The 27,038-nt window shown below is 42.6% G+C and overlaps 1 protein-coding gene across 1 annotated transcript in view; it reads left to right on the top strand.

Annotated features, from left to right (window-relative positions):
• nudcd1 (NudC domain containing 1) overlaps positions 1 to 27,038 on the top strand; it is a 102,977-nt gene that overhangs the window by 52,182 nt on the left and 23,757 nt on the right. The window contains exon 6 of the mRNA XM_080193977.1: positions 1,771 to 1,975. Within this exon, the coding sequence (XP_080050103.1) occupies positions 1,771 to 1,975 (205 nt within the window). The remainder of the gene's footprint in view (positions 1 to 1,770; positions 1,976 to 27,038) is intronic.

The following is a 27,038-nucleotide window of genomic DNA, read 5'->3' as shown; positions in this document are numbered from 1 at the left end:
TAGTAATGCTGTTGAGTGTCAAGTATGGTTGGTTAGATTCACTCCTGTTGCAGTTGATCATCGCCTGGCAGTCGGGCTACAAAGATTACTTACTCCTTTTCAGCCCAAAGCCTGTTTCCTGTCCAGGCCTTGTTGCTTCGGTCATTTGCTGCTTCATTAACTGAGAAATTGAACACGATGTTGGGAGAGAAGATCATTGATGAAGCAGCTGAAGGTGTTTGGGTTTAGATACTACTCTGAGGAACACACTCAGCAATGCCCTGGGGCTGACAACCAACTTCCATTGTGCGAGATATGATTCCAGCTGGTGGAGAGCTTTTCCCTGATTCCCACTGACTTCACTTTTTCATCTTGGTGCCTCACTCAGCCTTGACATCATGGATGCACTTTAAGCTTTTGCTGAATAATGATTAGAATGAGGTCCCTGACTGTTTTCCTCCCTTAATCCTTTCACTCAGCAGTGTTGGAGCCATTTATAGATGACTATTGCAAAACTAAATTCAAGATGGACTTTGGTTCAAACTTTCAAAAGCTGGGTTACTCACTGTGATAGCCCATATTGGGCCTTTGAGGGAAAACAAGCTGTGTTTGTTCTAAATGTATCTATACTTCATATCCTTAATCTATGCAGCTTTTTAAACGAGTGTCATTAATATATTAATGGATAATAATTTCACGTGTAAATTGAAAAGCATTTATTTTTACAGTGTAAAATTTGACTGTTTTCAGTAATCAAAGTCCACAAAATATTGACAAAAGCTCTGCAAATGGTGAAAAGCTGAAATAAATGATGCACTTTGCAGGTCAACTTGTATCTCTGGAAAGAGGAAGGGTTAACTTTTCAAACCAAAATGGCCTTTAGCTACATTTCACTCAATAGGTCCATCCATATGATGTGTTGATAGAGAAAGCAGATAAGTCAACACATTTTGTAAATGCTTTTTGATTTATTTGGGTGTGGAAGTTGTTATAATCCAGTAATTTGCCAAAGCTATTACAAATAATTAATCATAAATAGTAGCCTAATCACTTGGCTGTTTGCAAATCCCTTCCTATAAATGGCAGTGTAAATGTGGTTGTATTACTGGAAACAACTGAACCAGTGATTGTCCCCATATAATTCTTGGTAATTCTGCTTATCTATTCTCTGTAATGTCTTGGGTCTGAAACACAGGTAGATTGCTTACATAAGCTCCAGAACAAGTTGCTGAGATGATGAGAATTTACCTATCTGCTTTTTCTTTTACAAAATATGTAATGCCTGCTAATGAAGTTTTAAAATGGATAGAATCTTCTGGGAAAGAGATCAAGACGAAATGTCTCCTGTAAATATTTGCTTGGTGTTAAAGCTCCTTGCATGTTTGCAAGTGGTTGGATTGAAATACAGTTGTTGCAGTAATGAAGAAAGCTAGTGTTGCGAAGAGAGATACGCTGTGTTATTTTCTAGGATTTATTTTTATTATAATTTTGGCTGACCTAACCCATATAAATTCAAAATTCAGCAACATCCTCTTGAGTATCCTCTGTAATTGGAGAAAAGCTGTGAGCAAATGCATGTAATCTCTGTGTTCAATGTTCAGGAACATTTCTACGGAGCACTGCACAGCAGAGTGACACTTTGATATTTTAAAATATTATATTCATGAAACACTTGCTACCTGTTTATTTCTGTCAGTAGTGGTTTGAAAAACAAATGTGGGGGTGTTGGGGAGGAGTTGGGGTGTTTTGTCTCAGTTAGTAATGGTGAGGAATTGGATTTTAATTTTACAGAACCGACATATTATTGGCAGCAGACAGATGAAGATCTGACAGTAAACATTCAACTACCAGATAGCACTACCAAACTGGACATAGACTTCCAGTTGTCACCAGATCATTTGCAAGTTGGATTGAAAGGACAAGTCGCTTTTGTAGAGGGCCAGTTGTATGCTTCAGTTGACCATGGCCTCAGCACTTGGACAGTTAAAGATAATAGGCAAGTACTTTCCCCACTTTCATTCTTCATAACTATAACAAAATGGGGCTAGAGGTACCACTTTGAGGTGGTTTGGTAAAGTAACTTGGGAGAAATCGCTTCTACTGGCAGGAAGGTCTGTAAGCAGAGGATATAGATGTAAGATAATTGTCAAAAAATATTGGATGGGGTTGAGAATTATTTTATGTATGCACAGTTATAATCCAATTCAAGGTGACATAGCAGCACAGTGGTTAACACTGCTTCCTCACGGCTCCATTTACCCAGGTTCCATTCCACCCTCATCTAACTGTCTGTGTGGAGTTTTCACATTCTCCTTGTATCTGCATGGGTTTCTTCTAGTTCCCACCCACAGTCCAGGTGGATTGGTCATGCAAAATTGCCTTAGTGTCTTGGAGTTTAACAGGGTAAATATGTATGGTTATGGGGATAGGGCCTGGGTGGGATTGTGTTCGGTGCTGGGCCGAATGTCCTCCTGTACTGTGGGGATTCTATGAAAGTGCCCTCCCTGAATGAATGGTGCAAGTAGATTTAGTAGTAACTTTCAAAAGGGAACCAGGTAGATACGTGAAAAGGAGGAATTTGCAGGGGAAAGCGAAGAGAAGTAAAGTTAATTCCTGTGATGGGCTGAATGATTTTTTGCTGTGGCATCTAGACACTTGCACAAACATGGCTGGCTGTGGTGTCTGTGCTGATTCTTTGAAAGAGCAGTCATGTTTACATCCCCAACAATCTAATTTTACATTTGGCTATCAATCAGTAGGAGCCAGGAGTACGGAGTACTGGCTGAGGAAGACCATTCACAAGATGTCTTTTACAATATGCGATGACAAGTAGATTCCTGTGTAGCAAGTGCTTCCCCCTCAGGAGTCGGGAGTACTTAGCAAAACAGTGACAGAGTAGTTTTGTTGCTGAATTGGCAATCCAAGACCTGTAAAAACAATCTAGGGAAATGAGTCAAATGCTACCATCCCAGCTGAGGAATTTAAACCCAACTAATTAAATAAATCTGGAATAAAAATCTAGTATCAGTAATGACACCCGTGGATTGTTATTAAAAAAAACCCATCTAGTTCAGTAGTGTCCTTCCTTTAGGGAAGGAAATTTGTCATTTTTTCCTGGTCAAGCCTGTCTGTGACTCCAGATCCTTTCTAGAAAGCCAATCAGTTATATTCGAGAAAGCGGCTCACCACCATCTTCTTGAGCACAGTTTTGGTCTTATTAAGGATACCCAGATCCAGTGAATACAAAAAAGAACAGATCCCTGCAAATAGGAATAAATCTCTGTAAAGGCTGTAACTAAAGACGGTAGAATTATATAGATACCATTTGGGTATAGGACCTAATCAACAGGTCCCTGGCAACATTTTTAACATTTGGCACCCGGTTCTTTCATGTAGATATTCCTTTGTGTTCTTTCAACACATCTCCATGATGATGACAGAAGGTTTGATGCAATAGAACAAGATTTTTCAAATTGCGACACCAACCAAAATGTTGGAAACCCTTGAGTGTTACTCTCTGTTAGGGCAGATTTTATAAAGCTAAGGTTTGGAGAGGGCTGGTTCAGCTCTTGCTATTCAATCAAAGCACCTAGATTCTGGACCTGTTAATGTTAGTAACTCAAGATCTATGCATGTTACTGCGGTCTTGCGATTCATAGAGTATACCCATGAGAACCATGAAGACAAAAGTTGGGAACATTTCTGCTTAGAGTGGCCAGTCTGAGAAAGATGTACCCTGCCTGGGTGGCACCAGGATAGGATTTTGCTTGATTGTTTCTTCTCGGTGGAGACTTGCAGTGTAGTACTGAGGGACCACTCCATTATTAGAAGTGATGTGACAACAAAGTGAGGCCCTGAAGTGGATGTAAAGGTTCCACAGCATGATTGGAGACTTCTTCCCAGTGTCCTGGCTAATATTGCTACTGCTGTGTGACCAAAAGCACTTGTATTGGGAGGTCTGCATTGGCTGTCCACTCAATAGGCTTTTGATAAGCTTAGCAGAGAAATGAACGATTGGAACAGATCCGAATGGGTGGGTTAACATGATGAGTCCCATGGTCTGCGACTTATGGCTGTAATCGTAATTCAGTCATCCCTCATCTTGGACTAAGGAGTAGGTTGCTGCATCATCTCTGTTTTATGTTGATTTGGTTGAGCACTGTCCATTGACTTTGAGGGAGATTGAAGCCAGAAACCACTGCTCTTGGCCGCCTTATTAAAATGTTGCATGTAAACCCACGGTTCTGTACATCTGCCGAGTGGGTTGATACAAGCTGCTGCTCCCAGAATAGTTGACGTGGTTTTAAACACTTTCTTGGTGGGGTTTTCAAATCTTTGTGAGTCAGGAGATCAGAGTTGCTGATCGTTTCCTCCATCTCACGCAACATATTGACATCCCAGTGACTGGCAGGTGGGGTACTGGGAACCACTCAGTTGAAGTAGACTTCAGAATCCCTGATGCTGTGCACATGGCAACATTTACCTGCATGCCTGTGATCTTTCTGAAGTGACTGAAGGACTTAGAGACACTGCAGCATCATGCAGCAAAGTTCAGAGTATAAGTATCATTAACAACATAAGATTATAAAGGACTCATTGATGCAGCTCAGGAACCTCACCATAGATCATCATTGGCTAAGCTGCCTCAGATACAACTTTATTCAAGATGCTCCCTCACAAATTTGGCCTCTTTTTTTTCAATTTAAAACGTGACTGTGTGTGGTAGGAAGCTTCAGATCAGACTCTCCCTTTTCCTGAAACAGATCTGCATTCTGAGAAATTCTATGACTTTTTCTATATTAATTCTGTCCATTACAAGTGACTCCTGTCCCCATTGTATTTTTAACAGGGTTTTTCCACTAATTTGATGGATTATGATGCCAAAGATGTGCAAGTTAAGTGGATTGGCCATGTTAAATTGTCTCTAGTGTCAGTGGGAATAGTGGGTTAAATGCATGGGGTTAGGGCGGGTATGGGCCAGGGTAAGATGCAATGTCAGAGAGTTGGTGCAAGCTTGATGGGTCGAGCGATCTCATTCTGTGCTGTAGCATTTGAATGATTATTTGAAGAGCTGCTTTAGTTCTATGTTTTGGCCACTGGCTTACACAGGGATGTACTGGGAGTTGAACTGCAGGTGTTTTAAATTCCTGCCAACAGAGGTGAGTAAACAGGTGAGAATTTTAGTGTTGTTGAACGTTAACCATTTGCATTTTTACCTGAATAACTTCTTCTGATTCACTTCTCTATGTAATGTTTCTCACCTCTTTGCAGTTTTATTCTCAGCCTTTCTGTGCAGGTTTTCCAGCTGGCTGCACACATTCAACAGACAAACCTCAAGAGACAATTTTTCTTAATGGTTGACTTCAGTTTTGTTCAGTGTTTTCTATTAGTAACTCAATTCAAACAAAATAATTTCTGCACCCTGCTCTCAACCATATCCTCTGCACTTCAGTGGTCTATTTCCTACCTGTCATTGTTACTCCCAGCCCTTCCTCCCAGAATGTCTTTGGGTGTCTGTTTCTCATTCTCAATTAGCCTTTGCCATGGGCTGGTAGTAGCTAGGTAGCCTGTCTTTCCAACTTCCAACACCATCCTTGGTCACTGCTGCTTCCCTTCCTGACCTGTTCCTCAAATACTGAGAGATCAAGGCTCTTAAAATTGCGAACACTAGAATGATGAGCTAATGAAATGGCATTCATTACTGGACTTGGGCCTGAGGTAACTCTAACAACATTTTTAATTACTTGGATTAGAGGTAGTTATATAATAGAATGCAATTGTTGCTGGCTCGAGGAGTTATGATCGTTGTCTAATATAAGCAAAACTGAGCTCAAATCAGTCATTGTTTAAAAACAGATAATAGTTAAACCATGAAGGTAAGGATTTTATATAATATCTCTACACTGTATTAAACAACTTGGACAAAATGTAATGATTGTATTGTTGGGTCCGCCCTCCTCATCCAAGACGCAGTCTTTGATGCAAGTGCCCTCGACACCATTCCACAACACGCTACTTGCCACCAGATCAAAAAAGCCATCAACAGCTGAAAAATAACAAGGCCTCTAGCGCAGATAGAATCACCCTGAAGTATTAAAATGCTGTGGAGATGCCGGTGTTGGACTGGGGTAAACACAGTAAGAAGTCTCACAACACCAGGTTAAAGTCCAACAGGTTTATTTGGTAGTAAACGCCACAAGTTTTCGGAACACTGTTCCTTCGTCAGGTGAGTGGAGAGTTCTGATCACAAACAGGGATATAAAGGCACACACAGTTTACAGAATACTGATTAGAATGTGAGTCTTTACAGCTAATCTGCTATTCAAGTCTTAAAGGTGCAGACAATGTGAGTGGAGATAGCATTAAGCATTGGTTAAAGAGATGTGTATTGTCTCCAGACAGGACAGTAAGTGAGATGTTGCAAGTTCAGGCTAGTCATGGGGGTTACAGGTGGTGTGACATGAGCCCAAGATCTCAGTTGAGGCCGTCCTTATGTGTGCGAAACTTGGTTATTAGTTTCTGCTCAGCAACTTTGCGCTGTCGTATGTCGTGAAGGCCACCTTGGAGAACGTTTACCCAAAGATCAGAGGCCGAATGTCTGTGACCGCTGAAGTGTTTGCCAACAGGAAGGGAACAGCCTTGCCTGGTGATTGTTGAGCAGTGCACATTCATCTGTTGTGGTAGTGTCTGCATGGTCTCCCCAATGTACCATGCCTTGGGACATCCTTTCCTGCAGCGTATCAGGTCTTTTAAGCCATGCTTAATGCTATCTCCACTCACGTTATCTGCACCTTTAAGACTTGAACAGCAGATTAGCTGTAAAGACTTGCATTCTAATCCGTACTCTGTAAACTGTGTGTGCCTTAATATGCCCTGTTTGTGATCAGAACTCTCCACTCATCTGACGAAGGAACAGCGTTCTGAAAGCTAGTGGCGTTTATTACCAAATAAACCTGTTGGACTTTAAGCTGGTGTTGGGAGATTTCTTACTGTATTAAAATGCAGCAGAGAGGCACTCTTGATAAGAATCCATAACCTCATCACCCTTGTCTGGAAGAAAGAGAGCATGCCAGGAGATCTCAGAAACGCCTTCATTCTGACCATCTTCAAGAAAAAAGAAAGGTTCAACTGTGGAAATTACCTCTTGTGGGAGCAGCCTTATTGCTTGCCTGACCCCACCCCCCTCCCCCCACCAATCCAATCTGCACCCAGGGTGAGCGGGGTTCTTCCATTCTACCCCAGGTATCTGCACAACAATCCTTTGCATCTTCAGCATATTTATGATTTGTAATCCTTTTTTGTACACACTGCCGTGGGTATGTAGTAGTACATCTATAAAAGGAAAAGCGTGCATAGAAAATATCACTTTATGGCTTGTGACAGGAGATGGATGTGGAATAATGGGTTTTGCTTAGCAATATGTTTCACAGTGCAGTAAACAAAATAATTTCACAGCTTCAAGGCATGTAATATCCAAGTTTAATCTAGAGTTTAACTTCTGATTTCACTGCATGCAGTTGTACATTCTCCATACCAATGGCGAGGGGATGAATGAGGAACACCTTTTTTAAAAGGCCATTTGATCTTAGATGCTTAGTTTGGTCTGGGAGGTTCATGTGAATAAAACAGAATCAGCAAAGTCTATGAAACAAGTTAAAGATGGAAATAGCTATATCGCAGTTTAGATCCTAGGGAGGCAATGGCCTCGTGATGTTAGAAACATAGAAAAACTACAGCACAATACAGGCCCTTTAGCCCACAAAGTTGTGCCAAACATGTCCCTACCTTAGAGATTACTAGGTTTACCTATAAGCTCTATCTTACTAAGTTCCTTGTACTTATCTAAAAGTCTCTTAAAAGATCCTATCGAATCTGCCTCCACCACTGTTGCTGGCAGCCCATTCCATGCACCCATCACTCTGAGTGAAAAACTTACCCCTGACATTTCCTCTGTACCTACTCCCTAGCACCTTAAACCTGTGTCCTCTTGTGGCAACTATTCCAGCCCTGGGAAAAAGCCTCTGACTATCCACTTGATCAATACCTCTCAGCATCTTACACATCTGTATCAGGTCACCCCTCTTCCTTCGTCTCTCCAAAGAGAAAAGGCGAGCTCACTCAGCCTATCCTTGTAAGGCATGCTCCCCAATCCAGGCAACATCCTTGTAAATCTGCTCTGCATCCTTTATATGGCTTTCACATCCTCCCTGTAATGAGGTGACCAGAACTGAGTACAGTACTCCAAATGGGGTCTGACCAGTGTTCTATATAGCTGCAATATTATCTCTCAACTCCTGAACTCAATTCCTCGATTGATGAAGGCCAGTACACCATATGCCTTAACCACAGCTTCAACCTGCGCAGCTGCTTTGAGCGTCCTATGAACTTGGACCCCAAGATCCTTCTGATCTTCCACATTGCCAAGAGTCCTACCATTAATATTATATTCTGCCAACCTATTTAACCTGTCAAAATGAACCACTTCACATTTATTGTCACTAGACTATTAATCCAGAAACTCCGCTAATGTTCCAGGGACCCGGGTTTGAATCCCACCACAGCACATGGTGGAATTTGAATTTAATAAAAAACATCTGGAATTAAGAATCTACTGATGACCATGAAACCATATTGATTGTTGGAAAAACTCACCTGGTTCACTAATATCCCTTAGGGAAGGAAATCTGCCATCCCTAACTGGTCTGGCCCACATGACTTCAGAGCCACAACAATGTGATTGACTCTCAACTGCCCTCGGGCAATTAGGGATGGGCAATAAATGCTGGCTAACCAGCGATGCTCATGTTCCATGAATGAATAAAAAAAAGATTTATTTATCTTTTAGTGAATTTGATTCCAAAACACTTTTGTTTCACCTTAGTTCAAATTTTTTGTTGCATTCAGCGATGTTTTAAATATATCCAGTAAATGTAGTTTGTAGTAAATTATCATGGTTTTTGGTTCTAAATGACAATGGTTCCCTTTACTTTTGAGAGATCAATTAGGGTATTGCATCAAGTTCTGGGTGCCACCCTTTTAGGAAGGGTGTGAAGGCCTTCAGGTGTGAAGAGGGTGTAGAAAAGAGAATGTTTCCAGGGATGAGGAACTTCACTCATTTAGATAAATTGGAGAGACTGGGACTGTTCTCCTTGGAGAAGAGAAAGTTCAGAGGCAATTTGATAGAGGTGCTCAAAACTATGAGGAGTCTGGATAGAGTAGAAAGGAGAAACTGTGCCCATAGGTCAGAGTCTCAGGAACCAGAGCAAAAGAGATTTAAGGTGGTTAGTAGAAGAAGCAACAAAGAAAAAAGAGGAAAAGCTTGTTTATGCAATGAGTGGCTGGGATCTGGAATGCACTGCCTGAGACTGTGATGGAGGCAGATTCACACAGTGAGTGGTTAGGATCTGGAATGTACTATGAGAGTGTGGTGGAGGCAGATTCACACACATTGTACTGGAGGCTGACTCAATCAAACCCTTTCAACAGGGAATTAGAAAATGATCTGAAGAGAGATTTGTAGGACTACTGGGAGATTGCAGGTGAGTGGGACTAGGTGAGTTGCTCTTTCAGAGAGCTGCGATAGACCTGATGGACTGAATGGCCTCCTTCTGCACCGTTATGATTCTATCACTTGGCTGAATGGAGCAGACAGGTAACACACATTAAATGCGAATACAACTTATATTGTTGCTTAATTGTAAGTTTAGAATAAATCTATTAATTAAGAAAGAGACTTTTAATGTGCAATAAACCTGTTATACTGAGTTCAGTTTCCATGGTTGAACAGGTCCATTATTCCGTTTTGTATACTGCTCACTAAGTGAGCTTCTATGATGATATTTCCTTGGTTTCTGTCACCGTTTTCCAGACAAGACACTTGGGTTCTCTATTATGTACTCTGCACTTAATCCTTGATTCTTTCTTCCCCATTCTGCAAAGAAAGTTGCATTCTGCACTGTGGGAGCCTAATGCTTGCACTCTGTGTATGCATACACACCTCCATTTTTAACAATGTTTTGCTGCTAAGAATTGATGTTTTGTTTTAGTGAGAGTTGGACGAATCAGCATACACAAAATGAAAAGATTACCCTTTTCTGAATGCATTTTAATTCAAAATACTTGATTGTGAGTCTATATTGAAATGTTTTTAAGCTCTTTGTGCTTTTATAGTGGTATCACACAATCATTGTTTGATAGCTAGTGTCTGATCAGCTGTGGTGCCTCTTTATTCCCCCTCTGCCTCTGAAAAGGTTGGCTTCTTCTGAGGTCTTGTTATAGAGGCAGCCTTTTAGTCCATCTTTCTGCTTGTGTCATGCATGGAAGATTTTGTGTTCTCTATTAACAAGCGACTGACTTTGTGCATTTTCAAGTCATTGCACTTTTAGACACTTCAATGCTTGAACTCTCAATCTATTAAAGCCTCAAGATATAATTACATTTTAGTGTACACCTCTTGTTGTGACACTGAATTTCTTGGTTTTACACATCAGACGTCCTACTATCTTATCACTGCGCTTGTAATCCAGTTATTAAATCATCATTCAAAACCTATACAACTAACCAATCAAATATCAGAGCTAATAAACAAATTCTGAACTTTACACCTTATGTTAAAGCATTTACAGCCGTGCCTTCAGTTACTTGGTGCTCAGTTTTGGAATTCCCTCCCTCATTCGGCCTTTCTAACTTTCTCTTCCTCTTTAAGATGTTCCTTAAAACCTGCCTCATTGTCCAAGCTTTTGATTACCTGCCCTAATATTTATTTTCATACGTGACTTGGTGTTTTGTTTTGTTTGATAACACTTCTTTGAAGCACCTTGAGATGTTTCACTAAGTTAAAGGCCCTATGTCAGTACAAGTTGCTGAGGATGTTAAGATTTGGATTGGAAGATGTTCTGGCCATCTTGATTTATCTTTTACTGATCATGCAGCATGCAATCTTCTTGAATGGGTGCAAGTTGGAGTTGGGAAAAATCAGAGGCTGACTCTTTATATTGTCAGAAAAATATTTTTTGCTCACAAAATATACCTTTTGCTCCTCCCATCTGTAGGTTGTTTTCCATGCAAAACTTTGGAAAACTAATCTGTATTTTTTTAACCCAGTGTCACAAATATCACTTTCAGCAGGTAAAGAGGACAGTGTATATCTCTGCCTTCTATGTTAACTCAACATTATTGCAGTTACTGATCTCTTTGGGGATATAAAACAGAAATTCAGAGAGTTAGGGTGGAAGCTCAGGGCTAAAACAAGCAGAGTGGTTATCTCTGGTTTGCTACCTGTGCCGCGGGATAGCATGGAGAAGAATAGAGAGAGAGAACATTTGAACTCGTGGCTAAAGGGATAGTGCAGGAGGGAAGGGTTCAGATACTTGGACAATTGGGGCTCATTCTGGGGTAGGTGGGACCTCTACAAGAGGGATGGTCTGCACCTGAACCAGACGGGAACTCATACCTTGGGGGGAAAATTTGCCAATGCTATTCAAGGGGGTTTAAACTGATTCTGAGGCAGATGGGAACCTGAACTGTAGCTCCAGTGTACAGGAGGATGAGAACAGGGAGGTCATGGATAAGGTTTCTAGGTCACAGCAGTGTATTGGCAGGCGGGAGGGTGGTTTGAAGTGCGTATACTTTAATGCGAGGAGCATACGCAATAAGGTGGACGAACTTGCAGCCTGGATTGGTGCCTGGGACTTCGATGTTATGGCCATTACAGAGACATGGATAGAGCAGGGACAGGAATGGTTGTTGCAGGTTCCGGGGTTCAGATGTTTCAGTCAGAGCAGAGAAGGTGGTAGGAGAGGGGGAAGTGTGGCATTGTTAGTCAAGGACAGTATTACGGTGGCAGAAAGGACGTTTGATGTGGACCTGTCTATTGAGGTAGTATGGGCTGAGATTAGAAACAAGAAAGGAGAGATCACACTGTTGGGAGTTTCTTATAGGCCTCCAAAAAGTTCCAGAGATGTAGAAGAAAGGATTGCAAAGATGATCCTGGATAGGTGTGAAAGTAACAGGGTAGTTGTTATGGGAGACTTTAACTTTGCAAATATCGATTGGAAAAGCTATAGTTCAAGCACGTTAGAGGGGTCAGTTTTTGTCCAATGTGTGCAGGAAGGTTTCATGACACAGTATGTAGATAGGCCAACAAGAGGTGAGGCTACATTGGATTTGGTACTGAGTAATGAACCAGACCAGGTGTTAGACTTGAAGGTAGGTGAGCACTTTGGTGATAGTGACCACAATTTGGTCACGTTTACCTTAGTGATGGAAAGGGATAGGCATATACCGAAGGGCAGAAATTTTAGCTGGGGGAAAGGTAATTATGAGGCTGTTAGGCGAGATTTAGGATGCATAGGGTGGAGTAGGAAATTGCAGGGGCTGGGAACATCTGAAATGTGGAGCTTATTCAAGGAGCAGCTACTGCGAGTCCTTGATAAATATATACCTGTTAGGCAGGGAGGAAGTGGTCGAGTGAGGGAACCGTGGTGTCCTAAGGAAGTTGAATCTCTGGTGAAGAGGAAGAAGGAGGCTTATGTAAAGATGAGACGTGAAGGCTCAGTTAGGGTACTGGAGAGTTATGAAATAGCCAGGAAGGAGTTAAAGAGAGAGTTAAGAAGAGCTAGAAGAGGACATGAGATGACTTTGGCGGATAGGATCAAGGAAAATCCTAAAGCTTTCTACAGGTATGCTAAGAATAAAAGATTGGTTAGGGCAAGATTAGGGCCAGTCAGAGACAGCAGTGGGAAGTTGTGCGTGGAGCCTGAAGAGATAGGAGAGGCACTGAATGAGTATTTTTCGACAGTATTCACACAGGAAAAAGTCAGCGTAGTCGAGGAGAATACTGTGATATCAGGTAGTAGACTAGATGGGATTGAGGTACATAAGGAGGAGGTGTTGGCAATTCTTGAGAGTGTGAAAATAGATAAGTCCCCTGGGCCGGATGGGATTTACCGTAGGATTCTCTGGGAGGCTAGGGAGGAGATTGCAGAGCCTTTGGCTTTGATCTTCATGTCGTCATTGGCTTCAGGTATCATGCCGGAAGACTGGAGGATAGCAAATGTTGTCCCCTTGCTCAAGAAAGGGAGTAGAGACCATCCTGGGAATTATAGACCAGTGAGCCTTACTTCTGTTGTGGGCAAAGTTTTGGAAAGAATTATAAGGAATAGGATTTATAATCATCTCGAGGGAAATAAATTGATTAGGGATAGTCAACACGGTTTTGTGAAGGGTAGGCCGTGCCTCACAAACCTTATCGAGTTTTTTGAAAAGGTGACCAAAGAGGTGGATAAGGGTAAGGCAGTTGACGTGTTGTATATGGATTTTAGCAAAGCGTTTGATAAGGTTCCCCATGGTAGGCTATTGCAGGAAATACAGATGCATGGGATTGAGGGTGATTTAGCAGTTTGGATCAGGAATTGGCTAGCTGATAGAAGACAGAGGGTGGTAGTTGATGGGAAATATTCAATCTGGAGTGCAGTTACAAGTGGTGTACCTCAAGGATCTGTTTTGGGGCCACTGCTGTTTGTCATTTTTATAAATGACCTGGATGAGGGTGTAGAAGGATGGATTAGTAAATTTGCTGACGACACCAAAGTCGGAGGAGTTGTAGACAGTGAGGATGGATGTTACAGTTTGCAGAGGGACATAGATAAGCTGCAGAGCTGGGCCGAGAGGTGGCAGATGGAGTTTAATACGGAAAAGTGAGAGGTGATTCACTTTGGTAAGAATAACAGGGGTACAGAATATAGGGCTAATGGAAGGACTGTTAGTAGTGTGGACGAGCAGAGGGATCTCAGGGTACATGTGCATAGCTCCCTGAAAGCTGGCACCCAGGTTGATAAGATTGTTAAGAAGGCCTACGGTGTGTTAGCTTTTATTGGTAGAGGGATTGAATTTTGGAGCCGTGAGGTCATGTTACAACTGTACAAAACTCTGGTGCGGCCGCACTTGGAGTATTGTGTACAGTTCTGGTCGCTGCATTATAAGAAGGATGTGGAGGCATTGGAAAGGGTGCAGAGGAGGTTTACCAGGATGTTGCCTGGTATGGTGGGAAGGTCTTATGAGGAAAGGCTGAGGGACTTGAGGTTACTTTCATTGGAGAGAAGGAGGTTACGAGGTGACCTGTTTGAGACATACAAGATCATCAAAGGATTGGATAGGGTGGACAGTGAGAGCCTTTTACCTCGGATGGTGATGGCTAACACAAGGGGACATAGCTCTAAATTAAGGGGTGGTAGTTATAGGACGGATGTCAGAGGTAGGTTCTTTACTCAGAGGATAGTAAGGTCGTGGAATGCCCTACCTGCAGCAGTTGTGGACTCGCCAACTTTAAGGGCGTTCAAATGGTCTGTGGATAGGCATATGGATAACATTGGAATAGTTTAGGTTAGAGGGTCATTGGATTGGTTCCACTGGTCGGCGCAACATCGAGGGCCGAAGGGCCTGTACTGCGCTGTTATGTTCTATGTTCATGAAGTTTGTCCTTGCCTGGTTGATGCTATGTAACTCCTTCTTCAGGTCCCATGCCCGTGCCCAAAGAAGGCATTGGTGACCAGGGACTTTCAGTGGATTGATTGGTTCATGTTCATGTTGGGCAAAGTACTGCAGTGGTTTGCCATTGTCTTTTGCAATATGGCTCTTACTGCCTATCATCAGGCATTTTGGAAGCATTTAGGGGCTGTTAATCAACCTGTTTGGCCACATTATGAACAGACCTTTCTTGGCCATCAAGTCCTGAAGCGGAACCAGAACATGCAGCGAGGGACACTACCCACTGCAATGCTGAAAAAATAAATAATTTTTATTAAGAGTTTTCATCTCACTGAGCAGGCGTTAGGCCAATACACATCCAACAACCTGCTCCAAAAATTTTGTTCCCATTTTGATAGCGGTGCAAATGCCACCACAGGAGCTGAGGTGATCAACAATATTAAAAAAAAGTCAACTTCCTATATCTCTCCATCTTCATGAATCCTTTAAAAAATTCCAGGATTCTGATCCACATCTGGCAAAAACTCATCAGTTCTTCCTTGGACCATACCCTATGTCCAAAGATGTGTAGATTGGGTGGCTTGGCTGTGCTAAATTGTTCCTTAGTGTCAGGGGAACTAGCTAGGGTAAATGCATGGGGTTATGGGGATAGGGTCTGGGTGGGATTGTGATTGGTGCTGACTCAATGGGCCAAATGGCCTCCTTTTGCGCTGTACAATTTTATGATTCTACCTGTGTGTCAGGTTTTGTCAGTAAATCTGTCAGAACGTTTTTGAGATATATTATTAACAGGTTAAACAGCGAAAACATACTTCAGCCCATCTTCAACTGCAGAGGTAAAATAGCTCCTAAGCTATTTTGGAATTTGTGATGTAAATCAGTTCCAGTCTGAGAGCTATCTGTTATAAAGTCCATAATTCTGTACAAAAGGAAGGCTGTCTTTTCAGCCTTCCATTAGATTGAAACTTCAGAGATTGGGCTTCAACCTTGTACACTCTGAATCCGACAATGAATAAATTAATTGCTTTGGTTTGCTTGATGTCAGGAAACCAGTCACAGATTGTCAGACAGCTTTCTGGGCAGGGGTGGAAAGCAATCTATCAGTATTCAAAAGCAATATCACATTTTATATTGAAGTGCTTTTTAAAAATGTTTGAAATAAATTGCTCTGTTCCAAGAAAACTGTGGTGTTGTATACAGATGGTTCCTGTGTCAAAGATCTAGCACCCTCTGTTCCCCACTTGATTTGACCTTAATTTGTTTTTCTTATTCTGTATTTTGAGAACATCTAAAACAGTTGCCTGCCTTAGTTTGCAGTTTTTGTTTAGAGAGACTGTTGCATGAATTGCCTGTGACCGTCTTTTCTAAGTATGTGCTGCTTAAATTGACGCTCCTGACTTTACAGTGAGCCACAAAGCAATGCTGCTTGCCGCTGACATTGAATTAAGATATGAACGAACTTAACGCAGTGATGGGGGCGAGAATTTCATTTGCAAGGAAGGAGTATTCCCACAGGGTGGCCCTGCAGCATTGAATGGACAAAGAGACACACCGTGTGGTGCAGTGAACATAAACCACGCCCATAGAATCTGTCGAAAATAAGCTGCTGCAGTACTCCTGTACAGAAAGTCTTTGCCTCAAAAAATAAAGTCTAAATTTGATCAGAAGCATTTTGAAAAGTTAATTTTGTTTTCTTTTAAAGAGTTGGATAAATTTGTTCAGAATTGTTTTTTTAAAATCCTTCTTACAGTTTTGCTTTCAAGAGTCAGTTAAATTGTTCAGAATCACTTGGAAAAAAAATGTCATTCAAAATCATCCATCAAGTTAAAATCAGTGCGGATGTCCTCATTAAGTATTTGTGAGCAGCCACTGGGGACTCTGTCTGCCTGAAAGCACCAGCCTTAAAATGCTGTGATGAAAATACTTCTTTGTTCGTGGATAGTCAGCCCAGATTCTCACCAGTGCCTGCTCTTCCTTTTTTAAAACTGGAGTTTGGTGTGTGCAAAAGCAAAGCCCCTGAAACAGCACAGAGTAGGGACATGGTGGTTTCCGTTTTATGGGCTGCTGTGCGCATGTTCCCAAAATTACTAGGCCTCTTAACAATGCATTGACAGCAAATGCTGACAGCCTCACTGTCATTCGCACAGTAAAAAAGAGCCAATAATGTCTAGTTATGTTGGAATTAAAATAATTGCTTTTTATTTTCCTGTAGACCAACACCATCAAATTATATTTATACTGCACCTTTAAAGTCATAAAATGCCACAAGACGTTTCAAATGAACATATCAAACAAAATTTGTGACTATTTTTATTTGTTCATGGGATGTGGGCATTACTGGCTGGGCTGACGTTTATTGCCCATATCTGAGGGCAAATAACAGTCGACCACCTTGTTGTGCCTCTGGAGTCACACGCAGATTAGATAAGGAAGACAGATTTCCTTTCCTAAAGGACACTAGTGAATCAACAATCGGCAATGGTTTCATGGCCGGTATTAAACTTAATTGCAGATTTTTATTGAATTCCAGTGCTGTGATGGGATTTGAACCCGGGTTCCCAGAGCATTACCCTGGACCTTTGGACATGTTTGGGGTGTCAGGGAGGGGTGGTACCTCTGGTGGGAGAACATGTCGCGTCCTTTTCAGGATGGTTTGTCACCCTTTGTTCCCAACTGGCACCCAGCTCTCACCTCTGGCTCCCCAAAGCTCTTTGCATGCGACATCGGCCACACCCCAGGCAACAGCTTCGACAAGCCGGCCAAACCAGGCGAGGGCAGCCAACGGGTCTCAACCCTTCATGACCCTTTTGGAATCAAGGATCCATTCCTCAGGAACTTAAAGATGCTTCCATCAGACACCTCTACAAGAGGAAGGGCAATCGGCAAGTATGTGACAACCACTGAGGAATCTTGCTGCTCTCTATCACAGGAAAAACCTTCACAAGAGTCCTGCTAAATTGTCAGGTCACTCATCTGGAGCTGGGCCTTGCTTCCAGAGTCACAGTGTGGCTTCCGCAAAGTTCGCAGGACTATTGACATGATTTTTGCTGCGTGCCAACTTCGGGAGAAGTGTCAGGAGCAGAATCCTGAGCTCTACGCAACCCGTGTTGACCTCGTGAAAGCCTTTGACGCTGTCAGCCGACAAGACCTGTGGAGGATCATGTCAAAGTTTGGCTGCTGCATTCCCCCCCCCCCCCCCCCCCCCCCCCCACCCCCACCACCACCACCACCACCACCACCACTACCTTCATACAGATGGTATGCCAGTTCCATGATGGCCATAATACTGGATAGCGGAGAATCCTGTAAGCATTCCCAGTCACCAATGGTGTCAAATAGGGCTGTGTGCTTGCACCCACACTGTTCAGCATGATGTTTACTGCCACACTGATGCCTTCCAGGACAGTGTTGCTGGAATCAGCCTCAAGTACAGAGTGGATGGGAAGCTCTTCAACCTGAGAAGACTTCAAGCTATTACCAAAGTGAAGGAGACTGCTCTGAGAGATTTCCTCCTTGCCGATGACTGTGCCCTGTAAACTGGCTCAGAGCCAGAGATGCAAGTCAGTATGGACAAATTTTCCATGGCTTGTGACAACTTTGGACTCACCATCAACATTAAAAAAACTGAAGTCATGCACCGTACACAGAATCAATAATCACAATTAAAAGGCAGAAACTACAGGCAGTGGACCAGTTCACTTATTTTGGCAGCACCGTCTCCCAAGCAGTGACTATTGATACAGAAATTAACTGCAGAATAGCAAAGGCAAGTTCTGCTTTCAGTAGACTGCGCTCCACTGTATGGGAAAGTCGAGGAATCAGCCCAGCAACAAAACTGAAGGTCTAAAGCACCGCAGCACTCAGTACCCTGTTGTATGCCTGTGAAATGTGGACTGTGTATCGAAGGCATGCAAGACAGCTCAATCATTTCCACATGACTTGTCTTCACAGAAATATTACGCATCAGATGGCAAGACAAAGTACCAGACACTGAAGTTCTCTCTAGAGCAAGTCTACCATCAGTCCACACACTGCTGATGAGAGCGCAGACCCAATGGGCAGGTCATGTCATCCGTATGCCAGATGAGCGTGTACCCAAGCAGCTCCTTTCTCAGGAACTCTCTGCTGGAAGACGCTTGCATGGAGAGCGCAAGAAACTTTTCAAAGACCCACTCAAGGCCTCCAGAAGTTGCCTGACATAAACACGATCACCTGGGAAACACTGGCACAAAACTGCCTTAACCTGGTGCCGCCTCATCCACAAGGGCTGTCAAGTTTACGAAGCAAGATGATTTGCTTAAGCGCGAACTGCACAAGTCCAGAGCCACCAGCTCAACAACTACAGTGTCTACACAAGTCTGTCCAATATGTGCCAGGACATTCCGTGCCCGAGTTGGCCTGATCAGTCATCTTCATACACATCGTATCCGGCCTCAAAATGACTAGTAGTGTCGATGTCCTCATCGACGACGATGGACGAACAACAATCCTGGGCTAGCTACTGCACTGCCTCCCCTACCAATATAAGAAGATATTAGGAGAGGTGGGTTGGTTTTAAGGAGCTTGTTAAAGGTGGAGAGAATTAGAGAAATTTTAAGGATAGAACTGGAAACACGATCATTATTTAGCCGAAAAGAAACCTTCCTTTTTAAACTATGTCAGTTCTCTCTTTACTGAGTAACAAGTGGAGTTAGAAATATGGGGTGGGATTTTGCAGCCTTTCAGCCACGTGTTTTCAGCTGGCTGGAGGTGGCGTGTTTTTTTGGTAGCGGCAGGATTCTTTGCTCCTGCTGCTGTCAGTGGGAATTCCCAGTGATGTCACCACATCCTGATAGGAAACCCATGTGCCGGGGTGCGCTTCCAGCAGAACTGGAGAATCCTATGAAGGTGAAAGATCAAAGAATTCTGGCCATGATTATTTGATACAAAGCTTTGATTTAGCAGCAGCTTGTGATGTTAGTTGCTCCAATGACGTTAACTTCTGAAGAATTTTCATTTTTGACTTTGAGATAACAGTTTTTCATGAAATCATCAATTAAATCGTGAAGTAAAATTTGAAAGGATGATCTCCTGTTATTCAGACCTTTCTGTTCCATTGTTCTCTATTTTTTTCTGGCTTAGTTCCAAATCCGTTATGCCAACATAAGCCATCAGAACTTTGTGGCAACTTTTGTCTACATTGATCTTCTGATCAAATCTTTTAAATCCTTGTTGAAATCTCTGACAGCTTTAATAAAATTTATTTCCTGTTCCTTCTCTTTTTCAACAGCTGAATGTAATTTCAGTGAATCCTGATGAGATAAACAATAATTTTTATGTCATTGGCATGTGATTACCAATGCTTGGGCAACCCAATCAACTTAGTCCCATGACTAGTTGCATTTGTGTAAAAATTCTGTTGCATTTTGGACTGAATCATATCCCAAAGTTGTGTTGATCGTGTGTAACATTTATCTGTGTACACATGGAGTTCTGTATTTCATAGAGGAATTAGACCTATAAAATGCACATGAAGCAGAGTGAATACGACTGTTAGTCACTGAATGAATGAAGACTTGTGTTTCTGTAGTGCTTCTCATGACCACCAGATGTCTCAACATGAGTTACTTTTGAAGTGTAGCCATTGCTGCCAGTGTGCAAGATCCCACAAACAGTAGTGTGATAATTCATAAAACCATAAGATATAGGAGAAGAATTAGGCCATTCGGCCCATTGAGTCTACTCTGCCATTCAATCATGGCTGATACGATTCTCAACCACATTCTCCTGCCTTTCCTCCTTAACCTTTGATCCCCTTACCAATCAAGAACCTATCTATCTCTGTCTTAAAGATACTCAATGACCTGGCTTCTACAGCCTTCTGTGGCAAAGAGTTCCACAGATTCACCACTCTCTGGCTAAAGAAATTCCTCCCCTCATGATGCTCTTTGAACAATAAATACAAGCCGAGGCAATGGGGATAACTCCCCCACTGTCCTTCAGAACAGTGCCATGGGATCACTTCCACCTACTGAGCAGGCTTATGGGACTTGGGTTTGACATTTCATCTGAGAGAAGGCACCCTTGACAGTGCAGTGCTCCCACAGTGCTGCACTGTAGTGTCAGCTTTGATTTAAAATAAAATATTCATTGCACTACTAAAGCTATACATGGTACATAAGAACAAAGAAAACTACACACAGAACATGACCATTGACCCTCCAAGCCTGCACTGACCATGCTGCCCATGTGAACTATACCCCCCTACCCTTCCAGGGACCGTATTTCTCCAGTCCCATTCCATTCATGTATTTGTCAAGATGCCCCTTTAAAAGTCACTATTATATCTGCTTCCACTACCTACCACAGCAGCGAGTTCCAGGCACCTACTGCCTTCTGTGTGAAAAAAAAACTTGCCTCATACATCTCCTTTTAAACCTTGCCCCTCGCACCTTAAACCTATGCCCGCTGGTAATTGACTCAAGTTGAGTGGAGGATTGACAGGTGCCCACTGGAATGCGATTCTTAACATATGAATTTTAAGCTTCATTGAACATGTTAATATGTGAGTGTTAGCTTCCTGATATAAACTTACTGATTGAGAAAAGTGCATAATTATAAAGAAATCTGTTTGGGAGGATGATTGTATCCTTTCCTTTTTCCTCTCCCAAAGCTCGTATTGTTCTGTTCTTTGCATATGTTTAAAGGCTAACGTGGTTGGAAATGTGAACAAATAGCTTCACAGTATTACCACTTAGATATGCACTGTAGCATTGTGCTTTGGTTGTGCTGGCTGGGATATTCTGGTGTACTACATTTTGAAAGGTAGTCGATGCTGGAACCAATTTCATGGTTTCCAGTGACTTGCACGCTGACTTGTATCAATGCTGACTTACCAACTGCGTGATTGAAGAACCTAAATGAGAAGCTTCCAGAAAGGGAAAGACAGATCAAACATACAAAAACATCCAAATTTATTTTTGCTAACAAAACACAATTGTGTGCTGATGTCATCTTTGGTCTTTACATACAGCTTTAATATTTCAATGCAGGTCATTGAACTTAAAGTTCAGCTAGAGAAATTGAGTTTTAAAAAATGTCTCTGGTGAGATTGAGCAGTATTCTTTTCTGCAATGTCAGTATGTACAAGAATATTCTGTTAAAGTGAAGGAGGATTCTAAGGGTGATCAAAGACTTCATGGAATGTGATGGCTAATACACTAATGGAACACGCAAGTGATGTAGCTCGAATAATCTCAATTGCGATGTTAGATTGATGATCTGGAGTTGCATTAGGTCGCCGCAGGCAGATCAAGGAAAACTGTCACAGAACATCAACATGTTGGAGGCTTTGCCAGCCATTAGTTTCTCCCTCAGGTTTAGTGAATTGGCTGGATTCCATTAGAGAGCAGATAGTCTGTGGTCAGGGCAGACTACAGTTCTGATGAATTGAAGGACCTTGCTTGTGCTTATCATGCCGGCCAACCTGACAGTTTGAGCTCTCTGGCACCCCCTTTTCAACTTGTGCCCACGTTTTTCAACTAACAATCTAAAATCTGCACCTTTACCACATGCAGTGAATGAGATAACATGCCATAGGAATAAGTTATAATGCACCTGACATTACAATAAAATTGCCAGCATGTTCTCCTGTCTGTGTTAAATACCTCCTGGCATTCAGTCTGAAACAGTTCGATTTAATTAAAATTTAAGATAATCCAAAGGTGCAGCAAGACTTATCAAGAAATTCAAACAATATTTAAATCAAAAATAAAATTAGTTCATAGTGGATTAATTAATCTTGAAGACACAATTTGCCTCATAGGAAAATCCAGAGAAATGTTTGTTGGAGGCCAGTTGTCAAAACCCTGGTACGTAACTGCCGAAGTTCTCTGAGTGGGCCTGCAAAAGATAATAAAAATTTATATTGACTATGATATCTCACAGCTGGGTTTTATAACACAGCTGATGTGGAGTTGTACAAATGTGTAATTCTCTGGTGTGCAAACCACTTCCCACATTCGTGTTGGGCAGAGAAGACCAGCACGCACCATTATCCTTGGTGAATGGAACTGATTCACACAGTAACATCGCGATGTATACACACAAAGCTTTGTTTTGTTGTTTTGAAGACTATTAGAAAGTTTTATTAGAAACTTTTAGGAAGAACAAGTCAATGCAATTAGAATCATAAAATCCTACAGTGCAGAAGGAGGCCATTTGGCCCATCGAATCGGCACTAACCACAATCCCACCCAGGCTCTATCCCCATAACCCAATGTATTGACCTTAGTTTGCACTCCCCTCCCTGACACTAAGGGGCAGTTTAGCATGGCCAGTCCACCTAACCAGCACGTCTTTCAGGCTGAGTGAGGAAACCTGAACAACTGGAAGGAAACCCATGCAGACATGGGACATAGACAGTGACCGAAGCCAGGAATTGAACCTGGGTCACTGGCGCTGTGAGGCAGCAGTGCTAATCATTGTGCCACCGTGACGCCCTAATTATTCCAGAATTAATTATATTTCGTCCCTTGCTTGGTTCTGTTCAATTTTACTCTTTTGGACCTAAATCCCAAACTACTGCGATAGCTTTACTATGATCTACAGTTTGCACCTCAAAAGCAGGGATTCACCTTATTGGTTTGCAGTTCGGTTTCATCTGGCTTTGTGTTAACACTCCAATTTCTGCAGTGGGGGCTGCTTAATGATGCTAAAGATGTTGCCTGGATGGAGGTGAAACGCAGAGCTTCATTATGTTTCATAAGAACTTCTGGAGTGTTTGCTTATTGATGCGGTGGAAAACATTGTGATTCCACTGAGAGGAAGGAATATGGCTGATTATTACAATGCAGGAGCTCTGGTTAGGCAGTTTGTGATTGTGAAATTACAGCATGTGTACATCTCCAGTGCACACTTTAGCTAATACCTTCAAGAACTAAATGTTCTGGTAGAAAAACAGGAACTGTTTGGATGAGTGGAGCTGCTAATCACTTAAAAAGCATAAGTGGAAATGTTGACTGCCTCGGCAAAGTGGAAGCAAGTTTCTGCGGGAAATGTAATTTAGTTAAATTTTAAAGTTTTTAGCCGTCAGCAATGGTCACCACTTACCGGCATACAGATATGAAAATCTTTGCATTTTGCTTCTGGACTAAGCTTAAATCAGAAAAACTAAGATTTAAGATGACTGTAAAAAGGAGTTTGATTTGTTCAGCACTGGATCTTATTACCTAACCTGCTCATACTTGGAAATGGATTGCTTTCCATTTTTGTGCTATGCTGAGATTAGTGTGAAATACCTTCATATATTTCTTGTTGCAGTCATCACTTTTACTGTCAGTGATTCAGTTTTTGGTTCAGAATTTTATCTTGTGTAAATCTGTTTTGTGTTTGGTTTGTATGTACTTGTTTTGATTTTGCTTGCTAGTCACTATTCCCAATTTGCAGTGAACAGTACATTTCATTTATTTTGCCACCATAGAGAAGTACAACTTGCATTGTGTATTCTATAATTAATTTTGGTCTCACGCTAGTGCTTACTTGTTTCTGATTAATGACTTAATTCTAATATACCCTTTCTGAAATGAAATAATTATTTATTTGGGAGATGGTATTGCAGTGGTAATGTCACCGAACTAGTAGTCTAGAGACCTTGGCTAATGCTCTGGGGATAGGATATAAACAGAAAAAGTGCTGAAAACACTGACAGATCTGGAAGCATTTTTGGAGAGAGAAACAGAGTTGGTATTTCAAGTCCAGCATGATTCTTCAGAAGAAACATCGGCCAGAATTTTCTGGTTGTTCACACCAGCAAGATCTTCTGGTCCTGTTGATGGTACACCCTTGCTGCAGGTTTTGTGGTGACATTGGGTGGAATCAATAGGAAATCCCATTAAGAACGTAAGAACATAAGAAATAGGAGCAGGAGTAGGCCATCTAGCCCTTCGAGCCTGCCCCGCCATTCAATAAGATCATGGCTGATCTGTTGTGGCTCAGTTCCACATTCCCGCCCTCTCCCCATAACCCTTAATCCCCTCATCAACCCGCTTCTTAAAAATATTTAGCGAGGTAGCCTCCACCACTTCAACGGGCAGAGAATTCCAGAGATTCACCACCCTTTGAGTGAAGAAATTCTTCCTCAACTCCGTTCTAAACCGACCCCCTTTATCTTGAGGCTGTGCCCCCTAGTCCTACTGTCCTTTGAGCGGGAAGAGTCTCTCCACCTCTATCCTATCCATCCCATTCATCATCTTATACATCTCAATGAGATCTCCCCTCATTCTTCTAAACTCTAACGAGTACAAGCCTAGTTTATTCAGCCTCTCCTCATAGCTCAACCCCCTCAACTCCGGTATCAGCCTAGTAAACCTCCTCTGCACTCCCTCCAAGGCCAAAATATCCTTGCGTAAGTACGGCGCCCAAAACTGCACACAGTACTCCAGCTGCGGCCTCACCAATGCCCTATACAGCCGCAGCAAGACCTCCCTACTTTTATATTCAATCCCCCTCGCTATGAAGGCCAGCATCCCATTCGCCTTCCTGACCACCTGCTGCACCTGCAGGCTGGGTTTTTGCGACTCATGCACAAGGACCCCGAGGTCCCTCTGCACCGTCGCCTGCTGCAGTTTTTCGCCACGTAAGTAATAATTCTTCCTACCATTATTCCTACCAAAGTGGACCACCTCGCACTTGCCAACATTAAATTCCACTTGCCATTTCCTGGCCCATTCGCCCAGTCTATCTAGATCCTTCTGTAGACTCTCCACACCCTCCGCACTATTTGCCATTCCACCAATCTTGGTGTCATCAGCAAATTTCGACACCATACACTCGGTTCCCTCCTCCAGATCATCTATATAAATGGTAAATAGCTGAGGCCCCAGCACCGACCCCTGGGGCACTCCACTAGTCACCAACCGCCAATCTGAATAGCACCCATTGACCCCCACTCTCTGCCTTCTATTTGACAACCAATCCTCTATCCACGCTAACACCCTACCCCCAACTCCATGTCCCCTGACCTTCTGCAATAACCTCTTGTGAGGTACCTTGTCAAACGCCTTCTGAAAATCAAGAAAGACCACATCCACCGGCTCTCCTCTATCCACCGCCCTAGACACATCCTCACAGTTGACAGCAGTGACACCAGAAGATCCCACCACTGGCCAACAATGCTCTGCCTCCTGCCCGCAATAAACATGCCACAAGGAGGCCAGAGAATCCTGCCCGCTGACTCTGTTTCTCTCTCCACAGATGCTGTCAGACCTGCTGAGCTTTTCTAGCACACTCTGCATTTGTTTCAGATCGCCAGTATCTGCAGTATTTTGCTATTATTTTACTGTATGGAGATACAGATTCAAATCCCACCATGGCAGCTAATGGTGACCATGAAACTATCATTGATTGCTGTAAAAACCCATCTGGTTCACTAGTGAAGGAAATCTGCCATCCTTAGGATGGCAAGGATATTTTGGCCTTGGAGAGAGTGCAGAGGAGGTTCGTTAGGCTGATTCCGGAGTTGAGGGGGTTAAACCATGAGGAGAGGCTGAATAAACTAGGCTTGTACTCGTTAGAGTTTAGAAGAATGAGGGGAGATCTCATTGAGACGTATAAGATGATGAATGGGATGGATAGGATAGAGGTGGAGAGGCTCTTCCTGCTCAGAAAGGACAGTAGGACTAGAGGGCACAGCCTCAGGATAAAGGGGGGGGTGGTTTAGAATGGAGTTGAGGAGGAACTTCTTCACTCAAAGGGTGGTGAATCTCTGGAATTCTCTGCCCGTTGAAGTGGTGGAGGCTGCCTTGCTCAATATTTTTAAGACGCGGGTTGATAGGTTTTTGATAGGCAAGGGGATTAAGGGTTATGGGGAGAGGGCGGGAATGTGGAACTGAGCCACGACAGATCAGCCATGATCTTATTGAATGGCGGGGCAGGCTCGAGGGGCTAGATGGCCTACTCCTGCTCCTATTTCTTATGTTCTTACCCAGTCTGGCCTACACATGACTTCTATCTTACAGCGATGTGATTGACCTTGTTCAGTGGCCTAGCAAGCCACTCAGTTTAAGGAAATTAGGAATGGGCAACAAATGCTGGCCTTGTCAGTAACACCTGAATCCCATGAAAGAATAAAGAAAAAGAAATGGCGTAGGTGTAGATATGTATGTTTCTATATGTGATATATAATCTGAATTCACATGCCATATTTTTAAGCAGTTGTAGAAATCAAGACTTGTATGTCACACGTGTGACATTAGGGTAGGGCAAACTTGAATGCAGATTACAGGGTCAATGGCAGGGTTCTGAGGAATGTGGAGGAACAGAGAGATCTGGGGTTCATATCCACAGATCTCTGAAGGTTGCCACTCAAGTGGATAGAGCCATGAAGAATGCGTATAGTTTGTTAGCGTTTATTAACAGGGGGTTTGAGCTTAAGAGCCGTGGGGTTATGTTACAACTATACCGGACCTTGGTGAGACCACATTTGGATTATTGTGTGCAGTTCTGGTCACCTCACTGTGAGAAGGATATGGAAGCATTGGAGTGAGTGCAGAGGAGATTTACCTGGATACTGCCTGGTTTGGAGGGTAGGTCTT

The sequence above is a fragment of the Carcharhinus amblyrhynchos genome, chromosome 8, assembly GCF_965287045.1.
Source record: "Carcharhinus amblyrhynchos chromosome 8, sCarAmb.v2.hapA, whole genome shotgun sequence".
NCBI lineage: Eukaryota > Metazoa > Chordata > Chondrichthyes > Carcharhiniformes > Carcharhinidae > Carcharhinus > Carcharhinus amblyrhynchos.
This window is presented reverse-complemented; position numbering and strand designations above follow the sequence as displayed.